Source organism: Primulina tabacum, chromosome 15 (genome assembly GCF_025594145.1).
Source record: "Primulina tabacum isolate GXHZ01 chromosome 15, ASM2559414v2, whole genome shotgun sequence".
NCBI classification, from domain to species: Eukaryota; Viridiplantae; Streptophyta; class Magnoliopsida; order Lamiales; family Gesneriaceae; genus Primulina; species Primulina tabacum.
This window is the reverse complement of record NC_134564.1, coordinates 34,521,877-34,546,026: the sequence shown is the minus strand read 5'-3', so window position 1 is coordinate 34,546,026 and position 24,150 is coordinate 34,521,877. Positions and strand designations below refer to the sequence as shown.

The following is a 24,150-nucleotide window of genomic DNA, read 5'->3' as shown; positions in this document are numbered from 1 at the left end:
CATTGCGATAACCATTTTAGCCTCAATCATGGCGAAATTCTGGCCAATGCAGATCCTGGGACCCCAGCTGAATGGTACAAAGCTGCTGGAGTTTGTGGCGGCATTAGAAATTCCTTTGGAAAATCTCTGAAGCTTGAATTCTTTTGCGTCGTCTCCCCGAATCTCTGGATCATGATGGAGTTTCGCAATCAGCTGCTTCAAATATTCGCCTGCTGGTATGGTCAAGTTTCCTAGTTTCACAGTTTGTGTCGGGCCTCGAGCCATGACAGGTACTGGCGGGTACAGCCTCAAGACTTCTTGTAGAATCATTTTTATCTGCGAGTCTGGTTTCCTCTAGGACTGAATGGATTCTTTGTCGGGGTAGGATTATATTATGTATGTGTTTATTTTCTTGGAATTCTTAAAAACAATGAAAGGTTCCAGTTTGGCTTCTGAAAATAAAAAAAAAATTGGGAGGGGAGAATCTTACAATTTTGAGTTGATTCAACTCTTCAAAGTTTGATTCCGAATTCCTAAAAACTCCCAAAACCTCGTCTCTTTCCAAATTTTGCCATTCTTGAAATTGGCACAACAGCGATTGGATACCAGCGATTGGACACGCAGATTGTGTATGTAATATAATACATAAATATTATGTCTTAAGAGATTTTTTGTTTCTCAAATTTGGTTATGACATTGACAAAATTAAATATGATTTAATAAGATTAATTTTTATAATTATGAAATATGAAAATTTAACAACACTTTAGATTATTAAATAAAAATATAAACAAATAACAATGTAATAAATAAAACACCGTTATTTTTCTTTTTTAAGAGTTAAATTGAATAAGAAATATAGATTATTATAATCAAATGCGAGAGAGGTAATCATATGTATAATTTTTATTGTAGATGTAACATTACTCCACATAAAATACAATAGATAGTAGATGTAAGAAATTGACTAACGCCAATGTATAGACAAGAGTAGTTTGTTTTGGGGATAAATTTTAAAATTGAAAAAAGATTATAAGTTGATAAGACATAATAATAAACACAAAAACTCAAATGAGACGGTTTTACATGTCAATTTTGTGATATGCATATTTTATTTGAGTCACTCATGAAAAATACTATCTTTTATTGTAAATATCGACGGAGTTGTCCGTATAACTAAAAAAGATCCATGAGTAGATTCCTAATCAATAATAAATGAGGAAAAATTAAGGAATACAACTTTTTGATTCGGCGAAACTATTAATACATCAAAGTTTTGTGGACCATAAATAAGGTTTATCTATTTTAAGATTCGGCGAAGTGTTTCCTTCTATATGTTCGACAAAGAAATCTCTCCAAATCTATTTATAATCAAATCTTAAATAAATAAAAAAAACAAATTTTTATCCGTCATCACATTAAATATGGCATTAAATCAATAATTTTCTTTATATTTTAATTCAAGGAGAGCTTCAAATTTAAATTGTCTCTAATTTATTAGGAAAAAAAATAAGCGACTGATTCAAAATTTATTGCAACGAACCCGCACCCCCAAAGATTTAAAGCAATCAAATTTAAACATGATTATGGAATTCCTATTTGCGTTCTAAGCCATATGAATTTCTATTAATCTATTGATTGGAAGTGTAATAAGAGTTTAATTAAATTCAATAATAATTACGAGCCTGCTCAAATTAAACCCGTAAATAATATTTCCACCTCATAGAAATAAAAGTGCTAACTTGTTAGATTTTAATATGTACCATAAGAAACTACACCTGGCCTGTAAACGAAATTATAACATCAATCAATCCGAAACTTTGGGAATTCACCCATCCCTTGTCCAAATTTAGGGATGAAGATTTTAGTTGAAATCTGGAATGTTTCAACTTTACTCGTTTATTATCGAGTCGAGTTTGAATTTTAATCTAAGGAACTGATCGGACAAATATATTCAAGAGCTAACAAATTAAATATTATAAAACTTGAACTGATTATTTTATCTTAATAAAACTCATTAAAAAAATTCAAACGATCTTTTATCTAATTTATGTCCTGAATGGCTCATTTACATCCCCATCCAAAACACCCAAAATTCGGCAACATGCAACTATTATTATTACCACTATAATTGAAGCCACCATTAGCCGGATTCTGGTTCAAAATCGCAGCGGCCTCGTCAAACGTCGTGCACCCTTCCACGTCCAGATTTGAAACGCCTTCAAAGGTGGTGATCGGCACGGGCAGCGGCAGAAGCCCTGACAGAGAACTGGAACTCTGTGCGTGCATCAAATCATTTGCTCTCATCGTTACATTGTTAATCAACTCCCCTAGGGCTGCCATGTACTGCTCCAGCTCCTCCACATCCATGGAATCTACTTGCTCGTCCCACCAGAAACCTCCTCCCAAGTTGTATCCATAACCCTCCGCCGCTCTCTCCTCCGCCTCGATCATCTCCTTCCGATTCTTCTCGGCATCCAGCTCCTTGCACATGTCCAAATAATGCTTGTTAAAATCCCTTACCTTTGCCTTGGAGGCGCAGTTCTCCCGACCGTCGCAACGGCTTCCGGGCTCCGACATGTCTTTCAGGAAGCGGTCGATCACGGCATCCTTCGTGGGATGTCCGAACGTGAATACGCGCTTCCCTAGCGAGTGGACAATGATGGCTACTTCGGCCCCGCTGAGGATGCAGAGTTCGCTCGCTTTCTTGAACAACCCCACTCGCCGCTTGGAGAAGGTCACTTGCCGGTTGCTCAGGTTCTCGATTTTCTTGATTTCAATCTTTTTCCGACCTTGGGTGGTCTTCTTCTTCTTCAACGTGGTGGTGGTGTCCTTTGCCATCAACATGTTCAATAGTATGTTCTTTAGCTAACGAAGAGAGAGTAATTATTTAATTAACATAAAATACCCAAAGGAGAAAATCTCGAGTGACTTATAATATTTAGAAACATATCTTTGACATAATTAATACAAAATCGTTTCCTTAATTAAAATCTTTTAAGACTTCTCTATTAATTTCCCTCACCCCCGTAATTTACGAAATCAAGAATTTAAAATAAAATTAAGACAATTTCGAATGCATTCTACTAATATATATATGATTTGAGTAATCCTACATGTACAACCAATTTGTACAACAATTCTTATTACACAAAAAATTCAATACAAAAATTTTATTTATCAAAATCTCATTATAAATTCACTACAAAATTTTGTGAGATAATAATAAAATCTCACATTATAATAAAAAAAATTATAATATAATTATTATATATATTGATATACGATATTTTAGTTGTATTTTATCATTATTCAAATGATTTTGAAAAATAAACAAAATCTTAACTGTAAAATTATCGACGGTACAGAGGTTTAGTTGGTTGTGATTTGAAAATAAGTTGTTTACAGCCGATTTCGGAGGCCATCATTATCAAAATGTCATACTAGTTCAAATGCAAAACACAACCTATTGACTATATATAAGTGGAAAAAATTATATTTTTCGTCACGTGTGTTTATATATGTATGTAAAAGAAAATTATATTTTTCGTCATGTGTTTATATATATATATATATATATGTATGTATATATATATGTATGTATATAAAAGAAAATGGCCAAAACTGGAAAAGAAAACATTAACAAAACAAGTAAAGACAGTATGCCAATATTTTAATTTTTTAACTATGAGAAACTACCGTCGCTATTTTTTGTGCACTCTAAGTAAACCCAAAAAGTCAATACAGTATCTTACAGACTATGCTGACCAGATAAATTACACTAAGCAAGCGTTGTATGACAAGCTCAAAGCTGAGGATGTCAAAGGCAGAGAGTGATTGAACATTTGACCTCTTGGTTAAATGAGATTCAGATGGTTATTATTGAGTTAGATGAGACACATGTAAGACACTGATGTGATGTTGACCTGAGATTAATATGTCGTTCATGTTACGGTGACTATTCAGTTAATTCTATTATTGATCGAACCGAATTAACTGAAACAATTTTACCGAATTTTTGCAGCTAAATAAAATTTCTAGCGAAAATCGAATTGATCGGAATGAATTAAAATCGATTATTTCTCTCGATGACTGAATTAACCGATTATTTAAAAAAATTTAAAAATATAAAAAAATATACAAAATTAATAATTTATATGAGATTTTGATCATAATAAACACATGATGCCTAAAAAAATAACAAAACTTATGTGCCATATTAAATATAAAACATATTAAACAAAATATTATGAACTATATATAAAGCCTAATAAAAAATCCAAAATTTAGTTATTTCATAATTCTGTTAACCTAATATTTTTAGGTAAACCAAAAAACAAACCGATTTTATCGATATTTTATAAAATTATAACTGATTTCCATAATTAATCAACCCAATTTTTTGTATTGATTCAGTTAGATCAATTAATTCGATTTAACCAATTTACTGCTCGCCGTTACTCATATATGTATTAATTTCATGTCTGGCGATGAAAAATAACCAAAATCGACAAAAATTGAAAGATGTCAAACTAATATTTTATATTGACAACAGAGAAAATAATTTTACAATAACATTGATATAAAGAATAAAATTTTCAATTTTCCCCTAATTTACCACAAAAAAATTCCTTCTAATTAACTACTCTGGCATCCAAAATTCTCAAATTGAATTATTGTAGCAAAAATGCCAAATAGGCCTGCATAGCAGTTATCATCATTAATTCTTTCTCAAAAATCATATATATTGGCCATTGGGAGAGGAGTGAGCAGTTGATCAATTGAAGCAAACTAACTATTAAAAACTGAGGATATAAATGAACATTCTTGAATTACTTCAGTCTCCGACCCATTTTAATTAAATTTATTAAATATTAGTTATTTACAAAAAAAAACCTAAAAAATAAAATGGAAATATTTATCCTAATATACATGTATGCATAGAAAAGAAGAAATTTCCTCCGTAACTTTAGTATATCAGAATGTTTTTTCGGATCCCTTAAAAGAAAAGTAAGTGAAGTCAAACTGGACGAATCAATGTAATCCTTGTTTTTACACATTGATCATAATTAGATTCGATCGAGCAATTAATTGATTTGATCAATTAATTGTATTTTAACCAACTCTAAAATAAAGTCATAATTTATATATTGAAATTAATTTAATAATAGTTTTTTTTTTAAAACTAAAAGTTCAAAATAACAGCTAGCAACTCAAAAATATTTATTATTATTGTTATTATTATTATTATTATTATTAAGATATGATGCAGGTTTAGATTAGGCAAATTAAATAAAAGAAATATTTAGTAAAAATATAAGAATGAGAAGTGTGAATGACTCTATTCTTGCAAAAATAGATGAATATGTCTCATTCTCATATTCATTCAAATGTCATACCGAAAATGATTATATGAAATCAAAGGATAATCAACGTGTTCAATCATCATCTCATATATGAATAGGTCTCTTGTAAGACGATCTCACGAATATTTATCTGTGAGACGGGTCAATCCTACCGATATTCACAATAAAAAGTAATATTTTTTCATAGATGACCCAAATAAGATATATGTCTCACAAAATACGATCCGTGAAATCGTCTCACACAAGTTTCTGTCTTCATATATATGGAAAAGACTCACACGTCATTATAACCAAGAGACTAGGAGGCATGTGACACATACTATGCATGTAATCCATAGGAAAAAAAAGAGTGCAAGTAATTTTAAAATTTTAAAATAAAAATTATCAATTTTTTAAATTGAAATGTAAAAAGAAAATATAATGAAAAAATAAAAGTAAAATATAGAGTTATGTGGATAAAGAATATTCTTGGGATAATAAATTTTTTTTGAAAAATGTACAAAAGTTAATAGTATAGATATTAAAATATATTAAATCTTGAAATTGAAACATATCTACCGACATTCAAAAAATTTAGTTGCATATCAGAGAAATACTTTCTTTTCTATATCAATTTAATATTTTAGATATATTTAGTAGGTGTCGTATACAATTAATGTGTGTGTGCCAAACAGTTTTTTTAAAATAATTACAATTTATAATAAAATAATATCTATGCAAATTGAAAATAAAACTAAATTAAGTATAAGTACATAAAATTAGAAATAGAATTTCTGACAATAAATTTTGACATTTCAGAACAGTTTAGTTTATACCAAGAGATCAAGGCATTACATTATATATATAATATATATATAGACCAAAATTATTTTGTTAATTATATGTATATAGAGATATTTTAGTGTATACATATGGATATTTTTTTAACAAATACATATATATACATATATATGTGTGTGTGTGTGTATATATACACATACATATATATATATATTTTTGAAACTACATATGCATATGTATATGTATGTATTTGTTGTAGGCATGGATCCATATGACTGCATTCATGCATGCATCGCCTCACAACTTTGTCTCTCTTACCAAAATGGATAAAATCCGAACCCTAATCGAGGTAAATGAAAACATACAAGATTTTATATATATGGAGAGTACTTGTCCATGTGTCATTTTACATGGGAAACTGTGGTCTCCTTTAATGCGCAATTAATTCACCACCAAACCTCACCAATTTGCATTTATAAAGTGGTTGGATCCTCCGGATCAGTAAGCATACTTCTGTGGAAAAGAGGTCCATTTCTCGAGTTATTATGAGCAAAGAGAGTGCGATTCCAGTAGGTTCTTCCCCGGCAGAAATGGGTGCGAATGAGGTAGATGGAAGCGGCTCCGCCATGCGCACGGTGGAGACGCTGCTTAGGATTCTTCCGATGGTCCTTTGTGTGGTGGCGCTTGTTGTCATGCTTAAGAATTCACAGAGTAACGAGTACGGCTCCTTGTCTTATTCCGATCTTGGAGCCTTCAGGTACGTAATTTCCAGAAAATTTAAAATTACATATATTTTGTTTGGGATGTGTGATATGTAAAATAATAAAATATATTCGTTTATTTATTTAATTGTAGATATTTGGTGCATGCGAGTGGGATTTGTGCCGGCTACTCACTTCTGTCGGCTATTGCAGCGGCGGTCTCCCGGCAGACCAACTTCTCCATGGCGTGGGCTTTCTTTCTCCTCGACCAGGTTTGGCTGCAATTGATTGGATTCCATTAATTAATTTACATTAAGATGTAAAATACATATATATATATCAAACTCTGGATTTAAGAGCTTCATTTTGTCCCTAGATCTTGTAACTAGGATTGTTTTTCAATCAGATGAGTACCATCGATGTAAAATAGTTTCAACGTCTGAGATACCATTTGTAAATACAAAATAAAGAAAGTCTTTTATTTGGATAGTAGGGAGGAGGACAACCCTATTCCAATCTCGTCTTCTTTTATAATCTTTTGTAGCTTGTCTTGGGGAGTCGTACTGATTCCTCTAGCATATATACTTCAGGGCTAGATGCGATGAAATCAGGAACTCGATTTTGTTCTCTACATGTCTTCTTAATGCTAACTTCCCAATCTCTAGCATGGGGGGTTTGCATTTGGAGATTAAATTAACTAGAGTGGAGGATGGCATTTCGTCTCTATTTAGCCATTTAACCACTAGCACGGAATCCATTTGGATCAAAATTTGATGGATTTCAACTTCCATCGATGGGACATACTAAACAATTTGATGTAATTTCAGAGCGAAATTAACTTACACTTGTATAAAATTAAGTATAAAAATTTTAATTTCTACTTATTTGAAAAGAAATGAGCATGGACGCATAATCTGTAAGGAGTTATAATATAGTATAGCCTTATTTTCCTTGATGAAATTATTCAGAAAGAAGATTTTCTTGGCTTGATCTTGCTTAGCGCAGCTGCTCACTTACATCATCCTTGCGGCGGGAGCCATATCTACTGAAGTGGTGTACTTAGCATACAAAGGCGACACAGCCATAACGTGGAGTGAGACTTGCAGCTCGTTCGGCGGGTTCTGCCGCAAGGCCACTGCATCCATAGCCATCACGTTCATCGTAACCCTTTGTTATGCTGGCCTTTCACTCATTTCCGCCTACAGGCTTTTCAGCAAATTCGAAGCACCCGTTGCATACACTGATAAAGGGATTGAAATCGCCACATTTCAGACTTGATTTGCCCACATGATTTGGACTGAATCTGAAAAGTTAGAAATGTATAACACTATAATGTTTGCCACAAATAATATTAAGGTAGAAATAATAGTTGTGTGCTTGCTTCTTCATGTGCTTATTTTTCTTGGGTAGTGAATACAATCATGTTCTTCTCCTTATAATCCTGAATCCTCCTACATTGTGCACATATATATGATTAATTAGCCATCTGTTAACCAGGCCGCATGGGATGCGCCTATGTGCCTTGGAGTTTTCCAGGGTCGTGAGGGAGTCGCCTCACGACGCTGTTTGACAAGAATTGTGATTTTTCATGGATTTTTGCCGTCAAAAAATGTCTTTTGGTCACATTTTTGGCATTTATGAAGATCATTTGTATTCATATTGAACTTATTTTTCTTCTTTTTTCTCAAAAAGAAGTATGTGATTTGTTGTGTTATTATTACAAGTTAGAAGTTGTATTTTGAAAGACGATTATCATATTAAGACGAATAATTGTCTCCTGCTTCAAATTCGATAACATAGTTTATGGAGTGTTGTTATTTTCAGATTGTAAATTCAGTGAAGTTTTACTGGTAATCAGGGAGAAATCCCCACCGACAATTTTCTAACACTTTGTATTCCTACTTAGATATTAATTAATTATATTTTATTCCATTGCTATGCATACGATTAAATTATGTCAAAAACAAAACAACCTTCGATGATTCCCGAGGGGGTCCCGTTAGAAGAGTCCGGTCAATACGTTATATTTTAAAAATCAATTGTATAGATTCAAACAACAAATTGAAGGTCAATGGGTCCCAGAAGTTTGAACGCTTTCACATCAAATCTAAAATAATAAATAAAAATTCATATATCAATTTTATGATTTTCGAGAGTTTTGTTCATAATGTTCTTGGTCACTGATAATACTCTCGAGATAGTCCGGGTTGTGTCCGAGTCATGAACGATTCTTGTGTCCGGGGCAAGGACGACCCAGGATATTGGATGGATGACCAGAATCAGGACAAGTCGGCAGGAAGGGTTCATCAGGAGCCGGGCGGGTGAATGCCCGGGACGTCTCCTCCCCGGGCCACCGGACGCCCGAGCTCTCGTTCAAGCTCCCGGGAACTTTCTATCCGGGCCACCTCGATATGAGCACCGCACTCGAGTATACTAGCAGAATAGGATGTGGGCGACTGTCTCATCTCTGACATTGATCCAAGTGATTGACGGAATCAGACAGACATGATGTGACTAGTATATGATTTGACATGACAGAATATAGGGTGTGCTCAGCCGTTCTACTATAACTAGTAGGTAGCACGGAGAACGAGGTCATCATTACTTCTCCTACTATAAATACCAGGTTCTATCTTTACATTTACATTCATTCATTCACACCAATATCACAACCATCACTTGGTTACATTGGTTCTTGGCTTGAATCATTCACTGACTTAAGCATCGTAGTGGCCACGCCGGACACCCCTCCGGTGCACATTCATTCGGCGCGCATTCACGTGGTTACCTTTTTGGTTCTTGGCTTGAATCATTCACGGACTTAAGTATCGGAGTGGCCACGCCGGACACCCCTCCGGCGCCCATTCACGTGGTTACCTTCTTGAGTGCAGGAAATCCTCTCCGCCTGGGGAAGAAGCTTCTGGTTCAGATATCTACATTGCTCTTATTTCCTTCATCATTCTGATAGCAGATCCGGTGGAGCACCCGACCATGCTCACTCATTTCACCAGGATCGCATCAGTCACATTGTCAAAATTCGAATTTTTTGTCTTCTAAAGTCCCTTCACATCAGGTTTTTTTTTATGTATCATGTGAGTTTTTACAAGAGTAATGACAACAAAAATATTTATCTTTATAATCTCCATCAGTTTAGTAATTATTACATACAACATATTATTATCTCAAACTGCAATGTTTGTATTCTAATCTTTCAATCATCAAATATTTCTTTGGATAACATTAAAATATTGTTGAATGAGCCATAGATATTGACAGTTCAGAGGTCGAGATAAACCTTCTCTGATACCATTTTTTAGAATTAGTGGTGTGTTTAGAGGAGATGAATAAATACCTCACAAATTTTTCAACTGAACCCAGTGAACCAAAGCTTCTCAATATCAACAAATCAGAAATTAACATTGTAAAAATAAATGAAATGACGAAAGATAATTGCGCGAAAACATGTTTATGAAGTTCAAATGACAAATTCCTTCAACGTCTCATCTTTTTTCTGTTTTCAGAAGGCTTTCACTAAAAGACTTTAATAATTACAAATATTACAAATGACGACTTCTGTATGACCTATCAATTGCCTTAGAAATTGTTGATACATAACTTGGAACCTTTTTAAATGAAATTTGCCAAAAAAAAAAAATCTTTCGGTTACAAAACTCACTTTAAAAATGATAAATATTTAAAGAATTTGTGAGTGAAAATATTCGTATATATGATCCTTAGAGTAGATCATATATGACTTGATCAGAGTGTGTAGAGAGATTCTGAATCTAGAATTCACCATTATATAGAGATGTTGCAACGTTCAAACTTGAACGACTATAATTCAGTCATACTGATGTCATAACAGAAATAGTATTTGATATCATGTGTCATTTATTTTTTTTCATAACAAAAGTAGTACTCGATACGCTGTGAAGGATTGCTAGTGCAGCGTATGAGTGATATTGACATTATGTCACTTAAAATTGGAGGAAAAATGAGGACAAAAATTGCTTTTGGCTATATTTGAATATGAATATGATCCAGCTAGATTTATCACCATATAAAGTTTATAAAATTTCTTTTATTTTTATTTATTCTAGAGTTAATAAGGTTTCTTTAGAAATAAATAAGTTTATGTGGCTTGGTGAGTTTTTTTTTTTTAAAAAAAATTACATGTGGTGGCAAGTGTTTTTCGATATCAAGTGATATTCAACATTAAATTTTGAAAACTCTATAAAAGTATCAATGTATTCAAATTTTCAATAGATTTTTAACAAATTCATGTAATTCATTAACATACAAATATTAAAGTCTAAAGTACTATTATGAATTATCAAAAATTGTTTTTGGTTAAACCCAAAGATTTGGATGGATTGTTAAAAAATTTAATTCATACACAAGTTTTTTCTCTCTCTCTCCCACCTCACATCACTTCTCTTCTCTTCTTTCTCATCTCATATTCTCTCTTCTCATTTATCTATATCACTCTCTCTAATTTTCAAAATGCATCTCTATATATATTTTCTTTTATGCTTATGAGATTTTTTATTTTTTAGTTGATATCTCATTTAATAATTTTTTTATTGTAATATCATATGCAGTTTTGAATTCTATAATTGATTTTGTGATTTTTAATTTGTGATTTATACAAATGAATACAACATTCAATAATAATAAAAGATGTTCATTTTTAATAGTTGAATAATCTCGCAATAAACATATTAAAAAAATAAAATAAAAATTAATATTTTAAGCTATAATTCACAAGGAATAGTTATGTTATAATTGATAAAATAATTTGTTTTTTTGTTTAAAAATTACATTTATTTTTTTATTTTATAATTTATAATTTTGAAATTTTAAAAGTTTATAAAATTAAAATTATGAAGTTTTTAATAAAATTATTACACTCAGATAAAATAAAATCACAAAATTGTATTAGTTTATAGAATCGAAATAGTAATTTTTCAAATAAATAAAATTTTAAATTTTATTAACTTTTTGTCTAATTGATTTTAATTTCTTTTTAACATTTTCAGTTAATCTGTTAACTATTATATTTTTACGAAAAATTATATTTACACAATGATAAATAATATAATTTTCATGTGAATCTATATATATTATCAATTCAAACACAATGTTACAGATTAATACAATGATGTATTTTTAAAAATTTACAAATATACATACAAATCCACATAAATACATATGTATAAAGATTAATTATTTAACTTTTAAATTAGTAATTTTATTTATTAAAATAAATTTTTAAAAAATATTTCAAACATAATATGTTATCTATGACAATTAATTATCAGTACAAAAAAATTATTAAAATATAAGAAGTTGATATTTACACTCTATTTGGTATTATCTACACTCCACTATGTGTAGATATTTGTCAAATTTATTCATAAATATAACACGAATATAAAAATGAAATGTAAATATCGAACTTCCATTAATATGTCCCGTAATACTAACTTTGTATATGTCGACTCGTATTTGTGTCGTTTCCTAAAGGTAGGATTTCTATTTCTCTTTTACTTTCTATTAGAAAATATATATCAGGAAAGTAGTCAAATTTATTTCAACTATAAAACAGCACCTGATAAAATTTCAAAACTAGTTAATGTCCAAAGTTCTTACTCTTTGCTAACTCAGCTATTTGCAGGTGTGATTCGCTATCATATACGCATCTCTTTTGAACTTTCAAAAATGATACGAGAGTATCACTTAATGATGACTAATTTATACACACCGTTTGGAGAATTCTTTGCCAAAAACGAGTTTCTTGTCGACGAGGTGGCGATATGAACCCCTCCATTGTTTGTTCGACTGAAGGGCCTATTTCTTGGACGAGCTTCACAGATTCTGACAGACGATGAAGCAGGTTCACCAAGGCGATTACTTCGTTTCTCTGGAGTTGCAGCTGCTGTGAAGATAGATAGAAATTTAGAAATGCATATAGCCATTGTGAAAATTGTTTTGATGATGGGTGGGGGATTATTAGATTTTTGACATGAAACTTACAAGCTGGTTTTGCTGGTTCTTGCCATCGACGGAGAAGAGAATTTTCAATGCGGTTCCGAGGCCGAGCACCTGAAGTTTGCCCCAAAGACGACATTTCTCACATCCAACACAATCCATCAGAGCACTGCAATATCAAGAACATAGGCTAAACGTTGCCTTCAAGATCGATAAAAATCCAGCACAAAGAACAAAAAATCCTAAACTACATAGTGCACCAAATTTTATGACATATTATACACATGCTATAGAAAGTACCAACTTTTAAAGAAGTTATCATGAACTTTGAATTCACTCGCCTAAAACTCAGTTACCCATCATCCATTGAATCACAGAGCATCAAATTTCGTGAAATCAATAGCTGATGATTCTATACAGTGACAATAAATTAAATTCAGACCTGATGTTTTTGAAGTTCTTCTGAATCTCAAGCTTCAGTTCAGGTCCACTTTGACCTTGCCACAACTTAGCTTCATCGAATGGAAGTGGACACGCAGCCTGCAGTTTTGGATTGTAAACTAGTTGACGCATTAAAGACTCCGCTTTCAGGTCCTCCTCAAGGTTACCAGTATCGTACTCTGCCTGCTCCAAGTAAGTTGCGGCCTAGATCATATATGAAGAGGTGAACATTACACCCCGTATAACTAGGGAAAATCGTTATAAATTCAGAAAGAACAAACGCTTACTTTTGCCACAGCTCGGAGAACAAACATGAAAGTGAAGTATAAATTTCCAACATGATCCGGAAACCGAAAAACACGATCATACATCAACTCCAGATTCCTGCCCCACTGACATTGCACACATAAAACAGGATTTTGGTTAACACGGTCCAAATAAGATGGTTAAATGTCTATAATGAATTGAAACAATGCTTCAAAACAAGTTTTTAAGGAAATATTTTTTTATATACAATGAGGGTGGAAAACTTCCCTAACTAATCTAACTACAACCCACACGAGTGAGATTTGAACTCAAGATCATATGGGTCTTGGGGCCCTTCCCTTGCCACTAAACCAAGAGATCCTTGGAATTTTAAGAAAAATTTTGAGATTTGAACTCCAGACCATATGGGTCTTGGGGCCTTTCCCTTACCACTAAGCCAAGAGATCCTTGGAGTTTTAAGAAAAAATTTGATGTCACAAAATTTCAACTGTATACTTTTACAGGAGATTCGAGAAAGTTGCTAAAACTAACAAAAAAAATATAAGAATCTAATTAAAATTTTAACAATACAAGGGGAAGCTGATGCAAACCAGATTTTTAGTTTCATCAAGCAGGTAGTCTGAACCAATATGAATTGAGATTGAGGAGTGAAGCCCTGAAATTAACTTGTATAACACTCTTTTCTCCGGACAAATTTCTCCAGATGTATCTACAATATATAAAAAATAAAAGATAATTTAGTCAACATACTATTTGAGAATGTTATAGAACTTCTATTTATTACTCAAGTATTGTTTCTAAAATCTCCATGCAGGCCCAGAAATCATGTTTGGTAGCCACCGAATAAAAAAAAAGAAGGAATTACACAGACACACACATGTCAGAACTTCTTGATCTGTGCATTACACACATCATCAGCTAAAAAGTAACTCCAGAAGAAATTTAGAAAAGAATAAACATCACACGAATTAATAGACATCATATAGCACTAAGAAACAAAAAAAGAACCTCCTCAATTTATGAGGCAACCACTAAAACAGATTGTTTGTTTGCTAAAATTCAGATTTGCAAACCACATATAACTGAAGAGACAAAAAACAAACATTTTGGACAGTTTTCAGAATAGATCGCATCCCATATCCTCCTGGCTGATGCCCCAGTATAGCCAGTATATCGTTCAGGATTCAATTGCAGATTAACGTATGTCATCTCACCTACAAAATAGAGAAAATATTCTTTATTATCAACACGATTCTCCATGCACTTGGAAAAATGTCTAAGAAACTAAAACAGAGTGATTGTAATCAGCAAGCGTCCAAAAGGTTCAATTACAACTGTAAGGCACAGACAGTTTCAGGTCGAGTTTACAGAGAAATGCAAATAATGATTAACAGAGAAAAAGGGAAAACCACAACATATGTTTTGATGGTTAGACCCTCAAAATTTGTAAAGCAAGCAACAGCAATACATATTATAATCTGAATGCTAGAAAAAGGATAAAGGAATTTTACGGTTATCAGTCTCGTCATCATGAGTCCAAGGATTATCCACTTCAATCCATCCCCTAAAGGCCTTTGAATCTAGTGTCCGATCAACAACATCCTGTTGGTTCTCCTCTTGACATTTTAAATCACGCGACGGAAGACCGTACAGCATCGCCTTCTTAAAGGGTTCAGGAAATTCATCTTCAGGGCATTCACATACACTACAATCACGTAACTTGCACATGCCATCATCAGGCCAAAAGGGGCAATCGCACCACAACTTAACCTGTTATATTTAATGAGTAACATTAGATCTAAGGACTCATGCAGCAGTGTCAAATGGTTATTTTAAATTTAGTGGATAAGCAATTCGGATCTTGTTTGCAGGTTTCCCCACCAACATTTAATAAGCTCAAATTATTTTCAGAACATGAATTTTAGTTGCATCAAATCAATCCTAACAAATTGTAAGTTTCTATTTTAAGTAAGAGCAACACATCAAAATATGGCGGTGGACCCTTGATCTCTACCATAAATGACTTTTGACATGACACCATTCAGAATATCCTAAATTTGGTAACAAAAGTCAATACCCAACCTTAAAATATCGGAAAAATGGAGTTTTAACGAGCTCTTGAAGTAAAGGATGCAGAACTGCCACATTTATGGTGTCCACTGTCTCATAATCACAACAGCAGTCCTCAACAATGCCTGTATATTTTCTAGAATCCTGCACAAGAGGCAAGTAAAATATTGAGAAATTCACCTAAAACAGCAGTTGCTGTCTAACCGGAAGAGCAACGGAAATTGCTAGATTCACAGCCTACTGCTGATGCATAGAACCAATACAAATACAATCAAGCAGCCGTAAGAAGAAAGAAATGCAAAAGTGAGATAGAACAAAACAAGCAAATATATTGAAATCACCAGTCTCCAACAACCAAAGACAGGTTTGCATCCAAAGCTCACACGTGCAAGGATGAAACAATTCTTGGAAAAATTAGCCTCACGACTAAGCATATTAATAATTTCTCAAATAAATTTATCAAAGAAATAAATCTCACAACACCCCGCTCCCACCCCAAACCCCACCAAATTGGTTTAAAATTTTTAACAAGACACGTATATTAATTGTCAAGCACTTCTTCCCCCAAAATCAAAACCTTTGTTCTGTTCACACATCCCAATCACTGAATCCCACAAGAAACAAGACAGAAGAGCTCAAGTGCACAACTGGAAATTGAAAAGAAAAACGAAAAGGGAAAAATTCGGGACCTGAGAGCACTGGCAAGATTTATGATTACGATCATGCTTCAATGTTAGCGATACCGCCACCATTAACACCACCACCGCTCCTATTACAGCCCATTTCCTCTTCCACCCTTTGACCTCAATTGATTTCTCTGTCTTCTTGTTATTATCCACAACGACCTTAGCTTCCGCCATGCCAGATAAACTCAGAAAACACAGTTCGTTCCTCTGCAAGGACACCAAGCCCCCAGCAAGCTACGAAAAAAACCCCCCAAGAAATTCAGAATACCTCAAATAAGCAACCTGGTTCCAATTTTCGGGACCAATATTTATAAAATTTGGAGTTTTATACACGACGCATAACAGTAATTATATATATATATATATATACACAAACACACACACACACAAACACAAGCGAGCAAGGCATTTGAATTACAAGAAAGGTTTCGGCTTTGGGTCAAAGCAGAGGGCGGGTGCCAACGGGTTTCCCCCCATGACGGTCAGGTGTTAGGGAGCCGCACTCGGCTCAGAGGCGCGTGGGTGTACGACGGGAAACGTGTCAATTACGTAAAGCACGTTGGAAACACGAACGAAGCCGGGGAAACTTGAGAACAAACGCGTTCCAAAATGACGATAATCGGACCAATGGGAAACGAGTATTTCACCACGTACACCGGTGGGATTTCGCAACTTTAATTGGAAATAATTTCATGCTAGAGGCTCCCATTGCATATTATATTATATGGTCATACCAGATATTCACCCTCTCAAATTTATTTATCGGGAAAATATTTTAATATTTAATAATTTCACCGGTTAATATTTGGATGCTTTTCTTTTCTGAGAATAATTATTTACGAAAAATTTGTCAGAGACGTTCTCACGAGTCGTATTTTGTGAGACAAATCTATTATTTAGATTATCTATTAAAAATATTATTTTTTATACTGAGCATGTTACTTTTAATATATATTGTATATGTATGTAACTAGGCTACCAAGTAAGGTTTAATTGAGCTTGTTTTTTTAGTCTTAACCAGGTCCCAATAAAAACGGGCTAAATTTTTTAGCCTGGAAATGAAGCTCCAGTTGGGATTGTATAGATGATCTAAATTCACAGAAACGATACAGATTTTGTTGATCAAATATTAGAAGAAATAAAGTGACGATATATATATATATATGTGCGCGCGCGCTCTAATGATATTTAGTATTTGGCATTATATACAGAATAGCTTGTCTATGTTGATATTTGATGTGCACAATCCCGAAGGTCAGCCAGACAAATTTGAACCACTCCCAACTGTATTTTCGACAGGATCCCTTTTTCTTAACTTTGTGTAGATATCAAACATCAAACAAATGAGCAACTGAATTTATCCAATATAAAATCCTCGTATTCTGGACACGCATTTGTCCCTGTTCATGTGTAGAATGTTCCGTTGTCAAATATATATATATAATCACACATTTTCACGACTCATCTATTTTAATAATTAGTCATAATTCGTTACCTAATTTAAATTTGAATTTGTGAAATAAACTATCTTAGAGTAAAATTAATATGAGTATAACTGAGAGTATAGTAAGTGTGTGTGTGTGTGTGTGTGTTTAAATTTAGGTACTTGTTTTTTTAAGCGTGGTTATGTTCAATCGAGAAAAAGTAAGGGAACCGTGGAGGTTTATGCATGTGACGATGTGGAAAAATGGAGAGACAAAGTAGGAAGAATAATTAATATTGTATAATATAATTTAATGGAGGAATTTGTCTGATTTAAAACGTTTTTGATTAAAATGAAAATGTAGAAATATTCGATCCTGTCAACTTATCCCCTCCCATATGTATCAATCAAATAATTGAGCAACCTATTCATTTACTTCACATTTATTAGCGTTGTTTGAAGTCAAGAACGTAACATGCATCATACCAAAGTTTCAAACGACGGCCGACTTTTCATGAGGACATTTATCATCGGCCGGTGACGGAGTGAATCTATTTTAAAACATTTGTGTTTTTACCGAATTTTAGTCATATATTTATGCATCTTTAGAAACAAGTTTTCACATTACAATGAAGTCTGAAATATGACAAAAAAACTGAAAATTGTTACGCATTAATTCGATTGGTATGACATCGTTTGACGAATAAAACTCTTAGACAAAAATTTGTGTGAGACAGTCTCACGTATCATATTTTGTAAGAATGATCTTATTTGGGTCATCCATGAAAAAATATTATTTTTTATGTTAAGATTATCATTTTTTATTGTGAATATCGATAAAATTTACACGTGTCACAGCAAATTTTTAATATTTCCGAAATTTTTTTAAATTATTTGAATTAACGATAGAGTATGGCCAGTGTCGACCACGTGGCTGACAGCAGCATCTAAGTTTCCACGTGGGTCCCGTACTCCACTTAAATTGACACAATTTTATGTTAATTCTAGAATTACCTCCGACAAATTTTTTTTATGCCAAGACAAAAACCAAATGGGCAATAGTGTGTACATGTTGTACATGTACGTTTCAAACCTTTTAAAATGGAAACAAGATAATAAAAATATAATCAATAATTAATTTGCATCGGATGAATAAAAAATGAAAACTGACACGTGCCAGGACGTGTACAAGTACAACTAGCATCGACAATTTTGGTCAAGTACCAGGGGCATCCGCATCTCATCGAAAATGATGGGGTCCACGAGCCACATATTCATTACATTAACACTTCCCCATTATTAACACACACCCACATTCATTTAATTTCAACTTTCATTATTTATGGATCCCACTGTCCACTTACTCATTTTTTTATTTTTAATTATTTCAATTTCTTTCTAATATTTCTAAAATTTTACAAATATTACTAAAAATAATTAGTATTATTATTTTAAAAATAACTTAATTCTAATATTCATTAAAATATTATTAAGAAATGAAAAAAAAGTTGGACATTTTTATTTAAAATATTATTTAAAAAATGAAAAAACAACTGTTTAATAATTTTATTTATTATTTTACGAGTTTCATTTATGTAAATTTAAAAATTTATTACAAATTTGACTGAAAGCGTACACATAGGAAACAACAGTTGAACATAATGAAAAACAACATATAAATCAAACATTTTGAAATTTGTAATAAACTGACTTCACTAATTGTTGTTGTACTCTGTCCAAATATGCTCAACTAAGTCGGCACGAAGTTGGTGATGTAATTGAGAGTCACGTAGTTCGGAATTTCTACGGAGATAATCATGAAATCCTCGGTTTGAGCCTTGGACAGGTTGTGCGGGTTCGTCACCTTCGTCGTTAGACCAATTTGTCACGTTACACCCCTCATCCTCAACAATCATGTTGTGCAAAATAATGCATGTTAACATAATATATTTTAATTTTTTTCTGTACCAATAACGAGCTGGACCTCTAACAATCGCACATCTAGATTGGAGCACTCCAAATGCTCGTTCAACATCTTTTCTTGCAGACTCTTGTCTTTCCTTAAACAATCTCCTTTTAGGATCCTCTGGACAAGGAAAAGCCTTAACGAAAGTAGCCCATTCCGGATATATTCCATCCGTTAGATAGTAACCCTTCGTATAATGAGTGCCATTAACTGTGAAATTGATCTCCGGGGCATTTCCTTGCAAGATATTGTTGAATATGGGAGATTCGTACAACACGTTAATATCATTACGTGAACCCGCGACCCCGAAGAATGCCTGCCATATCCACAGATCTTGAGATGCGACTGCTTCAAGTACGATTGTCGGCGACCCATGGCCTCTGGTAAACTGCCCTTTCCAAGCAACTGGACAATTTTTTCACTGCCAGTGCATACAATCAAGGATACCCAACATGCCAGGGAATTTGTGTTTCTCTTCGTGCATTTGAAGAAGACGTTGAATATCATCAGCATTCGGCCTTCTCAGGTATCGATCACCAAATATTTCAACCACATTTTGGCAGAATTTGAAAAGACACTTGATGGCAGTTGATTCCCCCATACGTAGGTACTCATCAAGATGGTCGGCAGGGACTCCATAAGCCAATTGACGTATAGTAGCTGTGCATTTTTGTAGTGGTGACAATCCTTTCCTTCTAGCAGCATCGTTCCTCATTTGAAAATACATTGAATTGGCCTCAAGTGCATTCACAATGTGAAGGAATAACTCACTTCGCATACGAAATCTTCTTCGAAATATATGATCTTGATACACTGGGCTGGCGGAAAAATAATCATTGACGAGCCGCAAGTGACCGGCTTCACAATTTCTTTGGATGAACCTTCTTCTTCGTCGAATATCGTTACTACTTTCAGAAGATTCATGTATTTCTCTGCTTAGTTCAAGCATGCATAACATCATTTCTTCTCCCGGATCACAAATTTCGTCATTAACTTCAGCTTGTACTTCGTCTTCGCTTGTTGGGCTAGAGCTGGAGCTCGAGCTCGAGCTGCTCGAAGAATGAGACATTGTATACAAATAAGGATTAAAGAAATAAATATTGAACCTACAAATAGAAGTTTGAGAATGGTAGAGAATATATATTGAGTGTGGTTGATGAGTAGAAATGTGTTGGATGAATGAATAAATTTGTAGAAATTGATTTGTATTTATAGTGATTTATTATTATTATTTTATTTAACTAGCCGTTATAGTTTGTATTTTACAATATTATATAAAAACTAGCCGTTATAGTTTGTTAAATATGATACGTAGTATTTATTTTTCAAAAGAGTCGTTGGCGAATAATGTAAGGCGACGGTTTTTCAAAAATGCGACGGTTTTTGAAAACCGTCGCTAGTAATGACTTTTTTTAAAAACTTTCGAAAGTAGCGACTCTTTTGAATTGGCAACGGTTTTTGAAAAACCGTCGCAAATTCCGGAATAACTGCCGTTCATTCTCATTAATTTCTTGGCTGCCATGTCAGCGAAGATTAATAATTTTCTTGCCCACATTGTTGCATTAACATTAATGGGCGTTATTAACATCCATTAATGCATCAATATGGGTGCCCTAAAATCATGATTAGATTAATTATCCGAACAGACAACGCTGGTTAGTTTATTTATATATTTTATATAAAAAATATTGAAATGCCATTTTATTGTGGATTCAGAGTTGTGCATTAATTCACCTAGCGCTGGAGCCTTGCATTCGATTCGGTCCATAGGTCCTCAGCTACATATATAAATTCAAAAAATATCACCGGTGCATATGAATTTTCCAATTAATAAATGTTACAAGTTTTATGGGAAAAAAAAAAATTCTACACAGAAATTTTTGTTTACTCGACTCATTAATAAATAAAGATTTATGAGATAATTGAGACGTACACTAAATGCTAATAAGCAGCTGAGACCACTTGTTCAGCTTTAATTTATACATTGATTACTACTTTATGACTAATATATTTCAAATAAAATTATAAGTTTGTTACAATAATTTATTGTAATATTTCAAACACTTTAGTTGATTCAAACAAGCGTATGTCTTAACATGCAAATAGAACAGAAAACTTACAAGTGTTGATATATATATATATAAAGAAAAACAAGAAGCAGCATGTCTAAAGAGTCGAACCAGTATCCCAACATCATTCGAACCAGTATCCCAACATCATTCGATTCTCCTAATCTTTATCCATTAACTGTTTGTTTGATCACTAATAATTTGATATTACTGTGGTCTGCCTCACTAAACCTAACCTATTCTCTTCTTCCAATCCATTCCTGTATAATTGTCAACCAAACACGTTACTAAAATTAATTACATTGTCCCCCACCAACCCCACCCCCCTAGTACTCTCCACCCTACCATCTATGCTCTCTCTCTCTCTCTCTCTATATATATATATATAAATAATATATATGTTATACAAACACTCGATCCACCTAAAGATAATGGAGCTTGAAGAATCTGCAGTTTACTACTCCAATTTAGCATACTCAGACCTAGACCTGAGCTTCACCTCCGTCTCCACCACCACCACAACTACCAACCGTACTGTTAGTGCCCGCAGCAGCTTAGCTTTGAGCTGCAATGAGTCTCGCTTATCTACTACTTCCACTACTACTACTCCCTCCACCGCCATAAAAAATGCTAATCACCGCCCGCACCGCCGCCACGACAATCCCAACTGGGCTGCCATCAAGACTGCGACCACATTGTCATTTGATGGTTCGCTCCACCTCCGTCACCTCAAGCTGCTACGCCTCGTTGGCGCTGGAAACCTTGGCCGCGTCTTCCTCTGTCGCCTGCACGATAACGATCACGCTAACTTTGCTCTTAAAGTCGTCGATCGTAATTCTTTGACTTCTAAGAAACTTTCCCACGTGCAAACTGAGGCGCGAATTCTCTCCTCTCTCGACCACCCTTTTCTCCCTACGTTATACGCCCACTTGGAAGTTTCGCATTACACTTGCCTTCTCATGGATTTCTGCCCCAACGGAGACCTGCATGCATTGCTTCGTAAGCAACCCACGAATCGGTTATCGGTTCAGGCTGTCAGGTTCTTCGCAGCTGAAGTTCTCTTGGCTCTAGAGTATTTACATTCACAGGGCATTGTGTACCGCGATCTTAAACCGGAGAACATATTAATCCGTGAGGATGGTCACATTATGTTATCAGATTTTGATTTGTGTTTCCAATCTGACGTTTCTCCGAAACTGGAAAATAGGACACAGATTAAGGCCAGGTCCGCAAGATATTCATGTCTCATAGATCGGCAACGGGTGGAACAGGTTACAGAATTCGTGGCGGAGCCAATGGCAGCGTTTTCGAGATCGTGTGTCGGTACTCATGAATACTTGGCGCCGGAAATGGTCACTAGATACGGTCACGGAAACGGAGTAGACTGGTGGGCGTTTGGGGTATTGATTTATGAGTTACTACACGGCACGACTCCGTTCAAGGGTAGGAGCAAGGAGTCAACACTGCGCAATATAGCATCGACTAGAGGGCTGAGATTCCAGGTGGCGGAAGGTGATATTGAGGAGTCCGGGATGGCGGAGGCCAGAGATTTGATCGAGAAATTGTTGGTGAAGGACCCCAGAAGGAGGCTAGGGTGCGCAAAGGGTGCGACGGATATCAAACGACACCCATTTTTCGACGTAATTAAATGGCCACTGATCCGGAACTGCCATCCGCCGGAGGTGCGTGGCCTCGCCGTTAAACGGAGTAAAAGGAAGGAGCACGCCACCGGAGTTTCGTCCCTCAGAAGGCGGCGCTGCTTTTGGAAGAGGCTTGCTTGTTTGATGAGGAGTAAAGCGTCTAAATATAGCTTAAATTCTAATTACAACTATTATTATTCACATGTCCATCATAAACTTAGGAAATAATGTAATTAAATTTTTTTTTTGCTTAACGTAAATAAGGTTCTGGATTTTGTAATTATGACATTTATATCCTGCAAAACTATCTATAAGGCGTTGCTAAGTAAATTCTAATACTTTGTGATTTTTTTGTCCAATATTATTTGAAAATAAAATTTTAAAATATTTTATAAGAGTTCATAATATAATCACATAGTCGTTTGAATTAATATTTTAGTAAATCGACAATAAATACAAATTAGTTTCTATAAAAATCTATTGTACAATCACATGTGATAGAATTGGTATTCCCTTGCTCTTATTCATTCACCCGTAGGTAATATATATATTCTTACAAACCAAAATTATGGTTAATATTATGGCTACAATTCAGATATATATATATATACAAAATATACATATTCTAGAAATAAAAGATTATTGGGATATTTTAATCTTAATACCCCTCAAGTTGGAGCATGAAGATCACAAATGCCCAACTTGCCAAGTAGTTACAAGAATTGGCGCTTGCCAAGGGCCTTGGTGAATATGTCGGCAAGCTGATCCTCA

The 24,150-nt window shown here is 33.9% G+C and overlaps 5 protein-coding genes across 7 annotated transcripts; 2 read left to right on the top strand and 3 right to left on the bottom strand.

Moving 5' to 3' along the window:
- Window positions 1-2,043: 2,043 nt before the first annotated feature.
- LOC142527545 (agamous-like MADS-box protein AGL29) lies at window positions 2,044-2,862 on the bottom strand. Its single transcript, XM_075632382.1, has one exon. The coding sequence runs from the start codon at window positions 2,824-2,826 to the stop codon at window positions 2,044-2,046; it is 783 nt and encodes a 260-aa protein (XP_075488497.1). The 5' UTR covers window positions 2,827-2,862.
- Window positions 2,863-6,625: 3,763 nt separating this feature from the next.
- Window positions 6,626-8,215, top strand: LOC142527694 (CASP-like protein 2A1). Its single transcript, XM_075632586.1, has 3 exons — window positions 6,626-6,882; window positions 6,981-7,098; window positions 7,832-8,215. Exons 1-3 carry the CDS (start codon window positions 6,671-6,673, stop codon window positions 8,102-8,104), a joined length of 603 nt encoding a protein of 200 aa, XP_075488701.1. The 5' UTR covers window positions 6,626-6,670; the 3' UTR covers window positions 8,105-8,215.
- A 4,179-nt stretch (window positions 8,216-12,394) lies between these two features.
- Window positions 12,395-16,917, bottom strand: LOC142527080 (endoplasmic reticulum oxidoreductin-1-like). Of its 3 annotated transcripts, XM_075631796.1 has the most exons (10): window positions 16,700-16,917; window positions 16,285-16,515; window positions 15,608-15,739; window positions 15,037-15,295; window positions 14,629-14,739; window positions 14,116-14,234; window positions 13,546-13,650; window positions 13,260-13,462; window positions 12,863-12,986; window positions 12,395-12,764 (listed from the first exon to the last, which is right to left on the bottom strand). In XM_075631796.1, exons 2-10 carry the CDS (start codon window positions 16,453-16,455, stop codon window positions 12,576-12,578), a joined length of 1,413 nt encoding a protein of 470 aa, XP_075487911.1. In that variant the 5' UTR covers window positions 16,456-16,515; window positions 16,700-16,917; the 3' UTR covers window positions 12,395-12,575. The 3 variants fall into 3 exon arrangements, with proteins under 3 accessions (XP_075487911.1, XP_075487910.1, XP_075487912.1); XM_075631795.1 differs by lacking the exon at window positions 16,700-16,917 and having other exon boundaries at window positions 16,285-16,675; XM_075631797.1 differs by lacking the exon at window positions 16,700-16,917 and having other exon boundaries at window positions 12,395-12,761; window positions 16,285-16,675.
- Window positions 16,918-19,302: 2,385 nt separating this feature from the next.
- On the bottom strand, window positions 19,303-20,878 carry LOC142527513 (uncharacterized). Its single transcript, XM_075632341.1, has 2 exons — window positions 20,127-20,878; window positions 19,303-20,063 (listed from the first exon to the last, which is right to left on the bottom strand). Exons 1-2 carry the CDS (start codon window positions 20,737-20,739, stop codon window positions 19,420-19,422), a joined length of 1,257 nt encoding a protein of 418 aa, XP_075488456.1. The 5' UTR covers window positions 20,740-20,878; the 3' UTR covers window positions 19,303-19,419.
- Window positions 20,879-22,152: 1,274 nt separating this feature from the next.
- Window positions 22,153-23,663, top strand: LOC142527171 (serine/threonine-protein kinase WAG2-like). The gene has a single exon (XM_075631896.1). The coding sequence runs from the start codon at window positions 22,171-22,173 to the stop codon at window positions 23,605-23,607; it is 1,437 nt and encodes a 478-aa protein (XP_075488011.1). The 5' UTR covers window positions 22,153-22,170; the 3' UTR covers window positions 23,608-23,663.
- Window positions 23,664-24,150: the final 487 nt, after the last annotated feature.